Source organism: Hetaerina americana, unplaced genomic scaffold, assembly GCF_022747635.1.
Source record: "Hetaerina americana unplaced genomic scaffold, ioHetAmer1.1.p SCAF_60, whole genome shotgun sequence".
NCBI lineage: Eukaryota > Metazoa > Arthropoda > Insecta > Odonata > Calopterygidae > Hetaerina > Hetaerina americana.
The window spans coordinates 1,059,025-1,071,042 of record NW_027287206.1 but is presented as its reverse complement, the minus strand read 5'-3'; the positions used below and the strand labels follow the sequence as shown (position 1 = coordinate 1,071,042).

At 37.0% G+C, this 12,018-nt stretch overlaps 1 protein-coding gene across 1 annotated transcript in view; it reads right to left on the bottom strand.

The window, feature by feature from the left end:
• Positions 1–12,018, bottom strand: part of LOC139695614 (UPF0047 protein YjbQ-like) — a 34,930-nt gene that overhangs the window by 21,381 nt on the left and 1,531 nt on the right. Inside the window, exon 2 of the mRNA XM_071594416.1 lies at positions 4,042–4,096. Within this exon, the coding sequence (XP_071450517.1) occupies positions 4,042–4,096 (55 nt within the window). The remainder of the gene's footprint in view (positions 1–4,041; positions 4,097–12,018) is intronic.

Sequence of the window (12,018 nt, the reverse complement as noted above, 5' to 3'; positions counted from 1 at the left end):
TGTTTCTAGGTGTAGTAAATAATTTTACTGCTGTAGTAGAGACCTTCCCAAATCAGTTGCCCAAGTGGCATCTGTGTAGGAGGTTAAAATTTGATCGTAGTGTCATATGATCAACTGCTCTCATTTGCCACCCGTTTGTTGTTATGGCAGATTTAAAAGAGCAAAGAGTGATTGGAATTTTGCTTCCTTCTTGAAAAATCGGCAACAGAAGCCCATGAAATGCTTTAAAAGGCTTTTAAGAAGGATGCTATGAGCCATACACAGGTTTTTCAGTGGTTTGGAGGCAAATCAATGAGGATTGCCATTTCATGATCGAAGAAATTTCAGACCTTACAGGGGTGAGTTAGAGTTCAGTAACTCAAATTGCATATCCCCCAATACCAACAGTCTTTGTGCTCTTCATTGAACATGCGGAAACAAACAATTGGATTCAGCACAAAAATGGAGAAATATGAATCTGTCAAAATACCCTGCCGCAGATTTAGGTCTCAAGAGTCTAAGCCAAAGGATTTTCCTGAGATTACAAATGAGACTTGAATGGATAGAAAAACTAAGATGATCCAATGACACCTTTTGGACCAAACCAGGTGTATATCGAAAAGTATGCAATTTCTTCAATTCTATACTTGTCAACTGGGTAGGTTATGCAACAACATAAAGCTCTGGAATATGAGTTTCACTTCCCCAGACCTATGGACCATCAATTTCCCTCCAAATGAATAAACACCACGTGACCTCAATATGTTCCAAGCTGTATGATTCATGTGCTCCTGGAATGCCATGGATAGAGCCACAAGATTTTTTGGTGACGATTACACTGTTTTTCAAATGTGGTCAGTCATCAGATTGTTTGTATTGCATGGTTTGATTGCCACGTGGATATACAATAATTGTGCAAATGTTTCACTCTTTTTTTAAGCCTAAAGATTTATTTACGATTAAACATTGAATTGAATTGCATTTGGCTGTTTTTTTACACATTTTTTTATGTAGCGTTTTTGTACCCACCCAATTACTTTTAAATGTGCTGACTTCAAGAAGGGGTTTGTTGGCTAGCATTGAAAAATTTGCAAGCATGCTTCGATGCAATTAAATAAATTATACAATCCAGTGGCCTTGCATTTTTGGCAAATAAAATTATTATATAATTATAATACATTTGAAATCTAAATAAACTGTCTATATTATTGACGGGGATTGGTAGTCCAGGGGTAGAGTGTTTGACTGACGACTTGAGGGCTTGGGTTCAATTCCTAGCAAGCCTCTCTGGGCATCCTCAGCTCTACCAAAGCTGTTTGATTTTTTGAGTACCAGATCTTCCTGGGAAACCATAACCAGCTAGGGAAAAGGAACTGCCCCCCTACCCTGATAATGTGTGAATTACACATGCCATTTAGGGATTAGTATTGGGTGAACTCAACCGTCACCTACCAAAACAACCTATGGGTTGCTTGCTGAGCTTATGGTTTCTTTTAATAGTCTTGACATTTTTATTTGCCAAACCTCAGTTAATTTACAAAACTTAAGAATACATTTAATTTATGTATTCCATAATCTGTGAATTTACAAAACCTGAATTCTAACCCTCCCTTAACCCTCAACCCCATTACTGATCCACCGCAAGAGCCAATTTTTATGCAAATATTCCTATATGAATGTAATTTCTTTGCCTGATGATGCTGTATTGTAGTGACCCCTAGGTCCCATTAGCTTATTTTGCACGTGGAATTACAAAGTTTGATTTTGACATTATTCATCATGCAAAAATTCCACAAAGTTAAGCCTGAAATTATCAACTGAATTTTAATTGTCTGATTACTAAGATATTAAAATTTACATTTTTATTTATATAGAATTTAACTATGGAAATCACTGGAAGAAAAGATCAGTTAGGGGTTACACTCGCGTGTGTTACTGCCTGGAAATATTTGATAGTGATGGGGGATTGAAATGCGACAGTAGGCAAAGGAAGAGATGATGATGAGGTGGGAAATTATGGTTTAGGTCCAAGGAATGACCGCGGGGAGAAAGCGATTCAGTTCTGCAAACGACAAGAGTTAGTCATCACCAACACTTAATTTAAGCACCACAATAGGTGTAGGTAAACATCAGAAAATTCTGGATATTACAAAAGATATCAATCAGTTAAGACTCTAGCATGGTTAGGCACAGGTTTCCTGGGAGCGTATGCAGACTCTGATCACAATTTAGTACTCATGGAGTGTAGCATCCGATTCTAAAAGTTAAGGCAGGGGAGGTGGGTTTGGTAATGGAAAGTAGAAGTGTTAACTGGAATGACAATGAAGACTGCATAGAAAATCATGAGTTGGGGAGAGGACCTGAGTACAATCAAAGAAAAATGGGAACATATGAAAAATTGAATTCCGAAAGCTACAAAAGAACATGAACTTGGAAGTGTTTTGGACCAAAATGGCCACAGTAGTAGGGACAAAAGGGGAAGAATGGCAATAGGCAAAAAAGCTTCCACATGGAGGAAAGAATTGATGACAGGGATGTTGAATTAGGACATTAAAAAAAGGCTCATTGAATCTTTGATATGGAGTATGGTCATGAACAGCAGGGAACAATTTTCATTGAAGCAAGAAGGAAGGCTTTTGAAATGTGGCTGTGGAAAAGGATGGAGAGGGTTAAGTGGCTCGAAAGGAAAACAAATGAGGAAGTGCTAGGTATGGTAGAGGAGATTCCTTGGAGAAATTCAAAAGAGGCATGCAAGAAAGGGGCAGAAATATAATATGGATGTCGGACGGGATGAAGGGAGGAAGGAAGTATACCGAGATGAAAAGGAGCTTTTGGTAGAGTAGGATGTCAGGTTGTGTTTTGTTAGAAGATACAAGATACAAACTATTTGGTAGTTTGTGTCCATCCAAAACAGACTTTAACTGGTAGATAACCTATAATTATAATAACAGCATTCCGAACAATCAGAACCTTTCCCCTTCGAAGTAGTACAGGTGCTTGATAAACCATTGAGATCACTAACAAGGAAACTACAGTCCTAAATATACATCATTCTTCAGGCAGGGGCAGAAGAAAATGCATCAGAACGTATATACACCAGTTCTATCTATACCACTGAAGCTATGGTTAAAATGTATTGGTACATATGCACATGCAACTACGGGAGAAAACGTTTTGTATATTAGATTATCGCTCATTCCCAGGGTCCCTTATTATCTTTACGGACAGAACTCTTTCTTTCCCAAAAATTGGCGCTTGCATTCCACAGTCGCAAGATGCGACGGCTCGTTCCAACTGCTCACCATTTTCAGTAGGTTGTCAGAGTAAGGTCCTTCAACAGGAACCCTGGGCACTTGGCCCATTCTGCCAACCTATGTGTACCCTGCCTGCCATATTAGTACAGGGGACTAAAGCACCATGGGAGAGGTATGGTGGTCACCCATCTAGCTACTGCCCAGTTCCAACTTTTTTTAACTTCAATGATCTAGTGGGAACTGGCGTTTCAATGTGGCTGGACACTTCCCTACCATTTGTAGTATATAAACATGAATTGGTTGAAAATCTGAGGATTTACATGTGGTTTTGTGTCAAATTGATCATATTATCAATAGAAAAAAAATTATTTGGTGCATTATAGACACATGAGAAATATTTTAAAATTAATTTCAAGAACTTAAAGATCCACTATTCAGTCAGCAAGTGTGCTCTGTGGTGCCTGACTCTCAGGATGTCAATAACACAAACATACCAAAATTGATCTTCCCTGTTTTACCTTGGCCAGTGAAAGAGAGGAATATTGTCCTTTCCTCCATGCAGATGAATGAGAAAACAATCACGCTGAAGGTTAACACTGCCATTAAATTATTTCTCTTTCAACAACAAAAAAGCATTAAGCATATACTTAACACCCTTTAGTGATATTTTATGGGCAAGAGATTTAAATGATTTACACAGATATATATACATATATAAATACACATAAATTTAAAACATAGATATATGTATTGTTTATACACACACACAGATATTATTGTTATTATTGGCTCTAAATAGTTTGCCTACCTCACATCAGGGTCCCAACATTCATTCAGGGCTAAGCTTGCCGAGGTGTGAAGAACTATAAAAAAATAAACACATATTAGTTCAATAAAAAGCAAACTCTACTGTTATTAGAAATCTGTTTTGATGAGTTAGAGAATCTAGTTTTACCAAAATTATCTAAAACATCAAAGATTGAAAAATACTAATCAAATAAAAATCTAAGTATTAATCAAAGTTCAACAGGTATCATGCATAGAAGAAAAACTGGACACCAAATATACATCAGTGGTGTGGTGGAAAACATTTTTAGAGCAACTAAAGTGACTAGTTCAATTATACTTCACATATTTGTGATCATACACCATAAAATATTTTGATCAAGATATTGGCCACCACTGCCAAATTTCCATGCCTTACATGAAATTTTTAATGGCTGCAATAATAAGCTCAATTATAAAATACCCTTTGAGTAAGAATGTGAATTACCAAAGAAACTGTGTCTTCTAAAACTTCTAAAATCCACACTGGGCAGGATTAGATAAAAAGCGATAATATATGAAAGTAATGTCCACAAATGTTTTAAGATTTGACAAACCACAAAATGATATATTAATATTACCATAACAATTAATATGTATGCTACTTATAAGGCTTATTCATAAGAGACATGCTGTCAAAATAATAAGGCAGAAAGCATGTTTTTTTCAAGTGGTGCATAATAAATGCATTGCTGCCTTATAAAATATGTTCGTGAAATTAAAATCCATCACAGTGGTCTCCAAACCTTAAAAACAAACTAAATGGATGTCATCAATACAATAAATATAAATGATATGAGTATTTGCCACACTTCACAAATAGCTCTCACCAAAACCTTAGCCTTTTATGAAATAACCTATTTAATTTATATGCACTTCATTAAATTGAATGATACACACCAATCTCATAAATTAAAAAGATTAAATGCTAGCCTCAGTATCAATGAGAGGGACAGCCTAAATAATGCCCTTCGTTCACTCTGCAGAATCAAGTCTTCAAATGGTAAAATTGAATATCTAAATGCTAAACTGCAATGACCTTCAAATATGTGACTCTCCAAGACAAAGATTTTTTATGACTAACAAGGAAGTGAAACGTTTAGATGAAACAATAGCATACTTAAATATACATTAACTTTCATTTAATGATGACATTATTTTAAAACAAAAGAAGTGAATGATTTGCAATCAAACTAAATCAGGAAAATATTTTGCAACAGTTAAATTAAATTACACAAAGCATACACTTAAAATCCCTATCTCTTCCCCACTATGGTTCGTAATAAACTTAAAACAAATATGCATCAAGTAGCTAAATAAACTTACTAAAACAGCCACTTGAAATAAGCTTTCTTTTTTTTGGTATTTTAAGGGTTTTGTTAGAGTTTACAAAGATTATCTTTCATCTCATAACTACTCAAACCCATATTAAAATACCACACCTCCCGTGGAATTTTCATTTTATGCACCCAATCTAGAATTTAATATTTTGTCAGAATAGTCAAATTGGTTTGAATTTCCTTATTCCTTGAGAATTCCAGTGGCCTACTTGAAAAACTGGCAAAATACACGTCTAATATCAATGACTCTAAAGAGAGCTAGACTCAAAGAGATTTACATACTTGGGGATTTTAAGTAAATAACTGACAAATTATAATATTTTTACCACTACTCTACCTATCACAACCACACATTAACCAAAACAACTATTAATGTTAAAAGAAACAATGAGATTTAATCTTCTGTCTCAGAGTGCTGTTACTTATTATACTATTACCAACTATCTTTCATAAAGCATATCATAAAGGTCCATCAAAATAAATGATTGAATAATACATTCCACTATGGTTTACTACTAGCAACAATAACAACATCACAGCTTACCATGTCAAATATTTGTGATAAATCACAAAGCCACATTTCAATCCACCAAAGTAGAGTATTCTTTTCCATTATTCCTGCATTATATTTCAATACTATTTTGACATTCAATTGAGTGACACCATCACATTCTTCTATCCTAACTATGTCCCCCTACATGAATTAGGTAAACTTATTAGGATAAGGAGGGACTTAAAATGATGAATGAATTCCATAATACAAGTGCATGCATAATGATCAAAGGCTAGGGTAGGGATATTGAATGGCAAAATGTAAAGCCTAAAAGAAAAAAATAAAAATACAATGAAAATATAGATGCACACTCCCACGTGATACAAAAAGCTTGATAAACACAGAAATAAAACAACTATTGTAAAAATTAAGTATGCCCAAACCTACATTAGGGATTCAGGTGTCTGGTGAGGGGTTCGTTCCATAATGACAGAAGCAGAGAAAAACACTTGAAATTTTCCACTTTATAGATTCTTCAACACTGACTAGCTTAAGTATAATACACAATTTTTAAGTGAAGCTTTTGTTTTAAGTTGGTATATATTTGTATCTGGCAAAAAGGGGTGAAGAATGGAAGGACTGAACACCTTGAGTGGGATAGGGGTGTTGGAAAATTCCAATGGCTAGGGACAGGGAAATAGTGGGATGGATAGAGGATGGGGGTGTGGGGGAGGAGGTAAGGAAAGGGAAAGAATCGACAACACAATGTGGTATGTCCAGGGGATTTTAAATAACATCATCTAGATAATAAGACTTCTTTCAGTTTCGGGGTGCAATTATGGTCATCCTCCCTCTTTGCTGGGACATACGCCACTGACTGGACGTTATCCCCTCCGCTTCATGGAGAAAGGGATTTTGTGTTGCCTGATTCGGCTTCAGGTGTGAGGAGAATTACCCAGGGAAGGGTAATTCTCCACCCTTTCCTCCACACAGGAGAGGGTAGAGGAGATGGGGATGGGGACTGTTTCCACATTCAGGGTAAAAGACACTGTGCTTTTATGTGGGAGTTTAGTTGATAATGATGAGAGAAGGCAGGGAGAAGGCAATGTTGGCTGGCAGAGAGGTGATCAGAAAATGCAGAAGGGTGAAGATGGTCAAGGGGCATGAGCCTCTGTGTATTGGTGATCCAGGAAGAAGGTCGGACTGGTGAGAAAGACAAGTGGAATGGCAAGGAAAGTACTATGGAGTGTGAATGAAATAAGTTTTCCTCGAGCAGCTGGGGGCCTCAGTTTCTGTTTCGGATAATCTCTAGTTGCTCTAGAGTGGTTAACTTATTCCCTTTCTTCCTGATGTGTAATATTTTTTTGGTGAAGCAGCTTCAGTAGTGTGATTCAAATACACACATGGTGACCATGGATGTGTCCTCTGGTTTCCTTAGACACCTTCTGTGTTCATGTAACCCTGGTGTAGAAGTCCCTCCCTGTTTACCCCACATGATTACCATGGCAGGAGTCACATGCTAGTTTGTATACTCCACTTCTATGCATTTCCTCCGATTTGTCATTAGGTTTGCACAAAAGCTTTGAGAGATTCATGTGAGTGCTAAATGAGACTGTATTTTTCTATGGGGATAACATTGGCTATTTGGTTTGACACATGGCCCATGAAAGGGAATTCTGCCCCAACACTTTGAGGTCCAGATGGAAGGGGATGTTTCCAATACAAAAGTGGTCATCTCACCCATTGCCATTGTTTTCCATTTCTGGCATAATACATTGTCTATTAGGTCCATGTTGTAGCAGACACCCCAAGATGCCTTTCTGCAACAAGCAGAGATGATAATGGACTGTCGGAGGTAAACAGCCCAGTAATGAGGAAGGACGACCATTGATGCATCCAGGGGCACAACTTATTTTTATTATCCTGACCATGTTTCTCAAAACCCCTGGACCTTCCACATTGTTTCGTCTATTCCATCCATTACCCTAATTCTTCCCTCTCCCCAATTGTTCCCACTATTGCCCCATTCCCCATCCTCAGGATTTTCTATAACCCTTATTCCACTTAACCAGATTGATCCCTTTGTCCTCCTCCCCCCTTTTTTACCAGATACATAAATATGCCAATGTGACATAAAACCTTCACTTAAAAATGGTGTAGTACACTTAAACTAGTCGATATTAAAGAATCTATTGAGTGGAAAATTGGAATTTTTTTCTCTGTTTCTGTCATTATGGAGCAATTACACCACAACACACCTGAATGTCTAATGTAAATTTGTATTCCTAGCGTTGCATATCAGGTGAAATTATTTCTGAAGTTTTCCATCAAGTGCCGAATCGCCACTCTTAACATTCACTTCAACGACCATGGCTTAAAATGTGAAATTACACTGAAGTATGCCCTCATCAAGACCAACAGCAATTCTTCAGCTGTCAAGTTCACCTTGAATGCCAAGAAACATCTGTAGATAAGGAGGGAATTTAAAGCTATCTGTAGGAAAAGGCCATCCATGTCCTACTCTTTAATTATTCTGCATTCCGTGCTTACATACCATCTGCATCACATTGAATTCCTGGGTTTGGATAACCGAGTGAGATCCCTAGTATATGATATCGCGGAGAAGAAACTCGAAATGATAAAATATAAACTAGACAACTTAACTAAAGAGTCTAAACTATCAAGAATTAGTTCAGGAAGTGAATCTAATTTCCACCCCAGGAAAACCAACTTATGCAAACACAAATTTGGACCATCTGAACTAACCCTTCTAAAAAAAGGACTTAAATTTTACCCTCTGTCCCCCTCAAACGTCCTTCAGAAAGCTAAAATGTGACTGTGAAGTGGCACTTATAAAGGAACCTCCTGGCATTAGACATCGTGTTGCAGACATCATCTCCATCCATGATGGAAAGGGGGAAGACCAACAGCCTAAGAGGAACAGACATCAACCACCAACCATCTATCCTCAACAACCGAAAGGCTGTAACCTAGCACAATCTAGTCATTGCCCAAAGTGATATAGGGAATAGAGCAGTCAAAATGGGCCGGGAAGACTACCCCCAAAAGTGCGAAACTTGCATTAAACATAACAAGTGCAACAGTCTCACTAAAGACCCCACAGTAACATCAATTCATGGGTCAGTGCACCAATCAACTCAAATCTAAGCAAAACACTCTTCCAATTAGTTTCGATGAACCCAAAAACTCGCCACATTTTATGGGCTGCAGAACCTCCAAAAACTCAACATACCTATCAGACCAGCAGCATTTAACGAAACAAATCCCCAACACACAAACTCGCTGCTGAATTAAACTGTATTTTCTGACAATTACCAATTTCAGAGCCAAATACACAACAGAGAATTCCGTTACACTAACCAGGAAACTGAAGACCCAAATCATACCCACCAATTTCAAAATAGTCTCTTTTGAGGCTCGGAACTTATTCACTTCCATCCCTGCCTTGGAAGCCACTCAACTGGAGAAAGACATGTTATCACTCACAGACACCCACATAGAAAGAGTCAATGAAATTTTCTATGTAATGAATCCGTGCTGAGCAGTTTATTTTATTTTTAAAAGCAACATTTACAACCAACTGGAAGGCCTGGCGATTGGGACACCACTTTTACTCTTTCAGTCAAAATATTTATGGATGATTTGGAAAATAAAATTTTAAATCTGGTAGACACCCCACTGAAAAGGTAATCTACTGTTTTTGCTATGCAAATCACATCCTCTGCTAAGTAACCAACAAACAATCAGATTCCTTCCTTTCTTTTTTAATTTCAATACACATAAAATTAACATTCACAATAGAACCAGAGAATAATAATTCAATATTCTGTTGTTTACCATAAAAAGGAAGGCTCACAACATGCATTTTCAATTTATAGAAAACCCACATTAACTAACCATATTATACCGCACAACTCTCTACACGACACCACACACAAATTAGCTAGCTTCCCCTCAATGATACGCAGGCTTCTCAATATCTCTCAACAATGAAACTGAATCAAATACCACTAAAACCATTGCCTCTAATAAAGGTTCCGACATGACTCTAATAGACAACCTATTATGCAAGATACTGAAAAAAATAGCAATACATGAGATGACCATTTTAACACTGGAAATATTCCCATCCACCCAACCCCCGAAGTGTATGTGCAGAATCCCAATCATGGGCCAAGTGTCAAACCAAAACGCCAACGTTATGCCAAAAGAAAAAGTCTTATTTAACACTCACAGGGACCCTTGGAATTCTACCACCCCTTTCCGCCATCCAATGCCCTCTCCCCTTGCCTTCCCTCATCATCCTCTCTTCAATACCCGAATTAAAGGATAGTGTCGTTTACCCATAACAGCCTTACCCCCTCCCATGTGCAAACCCTTCCCTGGGTAATCCCCCCCTTTCTCCACATGCCTGAAGCCAAATAGAAAACCAAAGGATGCCTTTGTTTGGCACACAGAGAGGATAACGGCCGGTCGGCAGCATACATCCCAGCATCGTTGGGGGACAAACATTAATGCATCCAGCGGCTCAACAGATTCTTATCATCCGGGCCATGTGTTTGAAAAACCCCTGGACCTTCCACATTGCTTTCCTCATCCTCCAATCCCTTCCAGTAATTCCCCGACTACTCCTTTCCTCAACCGCTCCCATTCCCCACCATTGGGATTTTCCAATACCCCTAACCCACTCACCCTGATTGGTCCCTCTGTCCTCCCCTTTTTATCCAGATACATATATATGCCAAGGTAAAACGATAGCTTCACTTAAAAATGGAGTAGTACACTTAAACTAGTAGGTATTAAAGAATCTATAGAGTGGAAAATTGGAAGTGTTTTTCCATCTGTTTCTCTCATAATGCTCAAAACTGCTCCACAGTTAATACTAAATTATGTTATCATCCATGAATGATTTGTATACACACTCAGCGTTTCTTTATAAGAGACTAATTCACAAACTTATAAATATTGCTAAAACTACAATTTTAATTGAGAAACTTTGAGGGGCTGATTGCAATAATAATTTTAGTACATTTTTGGTGATTTTTATAAGGTGAAAAACACATGATATTAGTTTTGTGCAACAACGGCTTTACTTTACAATGTCTTCAATAAAATTTGCTGAGATTGGACTATCAACTAAATTATCTTCAAGTTTCCCACAGTAAAGATAAATTTGTGGATTTTCACTGAAAAATTAGAATTTTGAACCTTCCCAGTTCTTGCCGTCAGCCCTTCATACTGTTGAGATCTGATCTATTAAATGTTGAAAAACTTGATAATCAAAACTAAGAGTGTTACATTCATAATATTGCATAGTTAAATTTCAAATGTTTTGTAACACCTTTTACACTGGTTCCTATTTGTAATTATGCATAAAAAACAATTTCAAGTGCTCAAATATGAATAAGCAAGTTCCTCTAAATAATATGAAAACATATCTTATGAATTAAATGTTCACAAATCAGGTTATTTAGATTCAAGAGAAAAGGTGCATTTAACTATGCATTACTCCCCCTGTTACAACAAGCAATATAGTGGCAAAAATAACATGTCTGGAAAGTCACTACTATAAAGTGCAGATACCTAGGGGCAATATGTTTACACAAAAAACTCCTAAAATCTAAATGTTCCTATTTTTATGTTCACTGACTTATTAGCAAACCCTTAAAATGTTAACATGCACTGGAAACAACGTTAGTAATTATTAAAAAAAAACTAATATAATTTTGACTAAATTAAGGCCGAAAAAACAAAGGATGTTTACTTTATGAAAATATAATAAGTAGATATTATCGTGTACGTATGTATTAGGTACACCATTCCATTTAAATCGTCCTAGTATTCGCTATTACCTAACAACAGGCCTCCATCAGCAACTCATGGCAGTCGTTGAAATTGGCTCCTCAGCCAGGATAAGTAATTGAAACGAATTGAAATGACTTGGTTATGTTAAGATATAAACTTTTATTCACAAAGCAACAATAAGAATCACATCTTCGACTAACTCAGCGAAAAATAAATACAAACAGCGCTCGTTATTACAACACTCGAACGCCTAAACATTTCACAAATATCCTAAAAGTGGCAGGAAATTTGACAGCTAAGT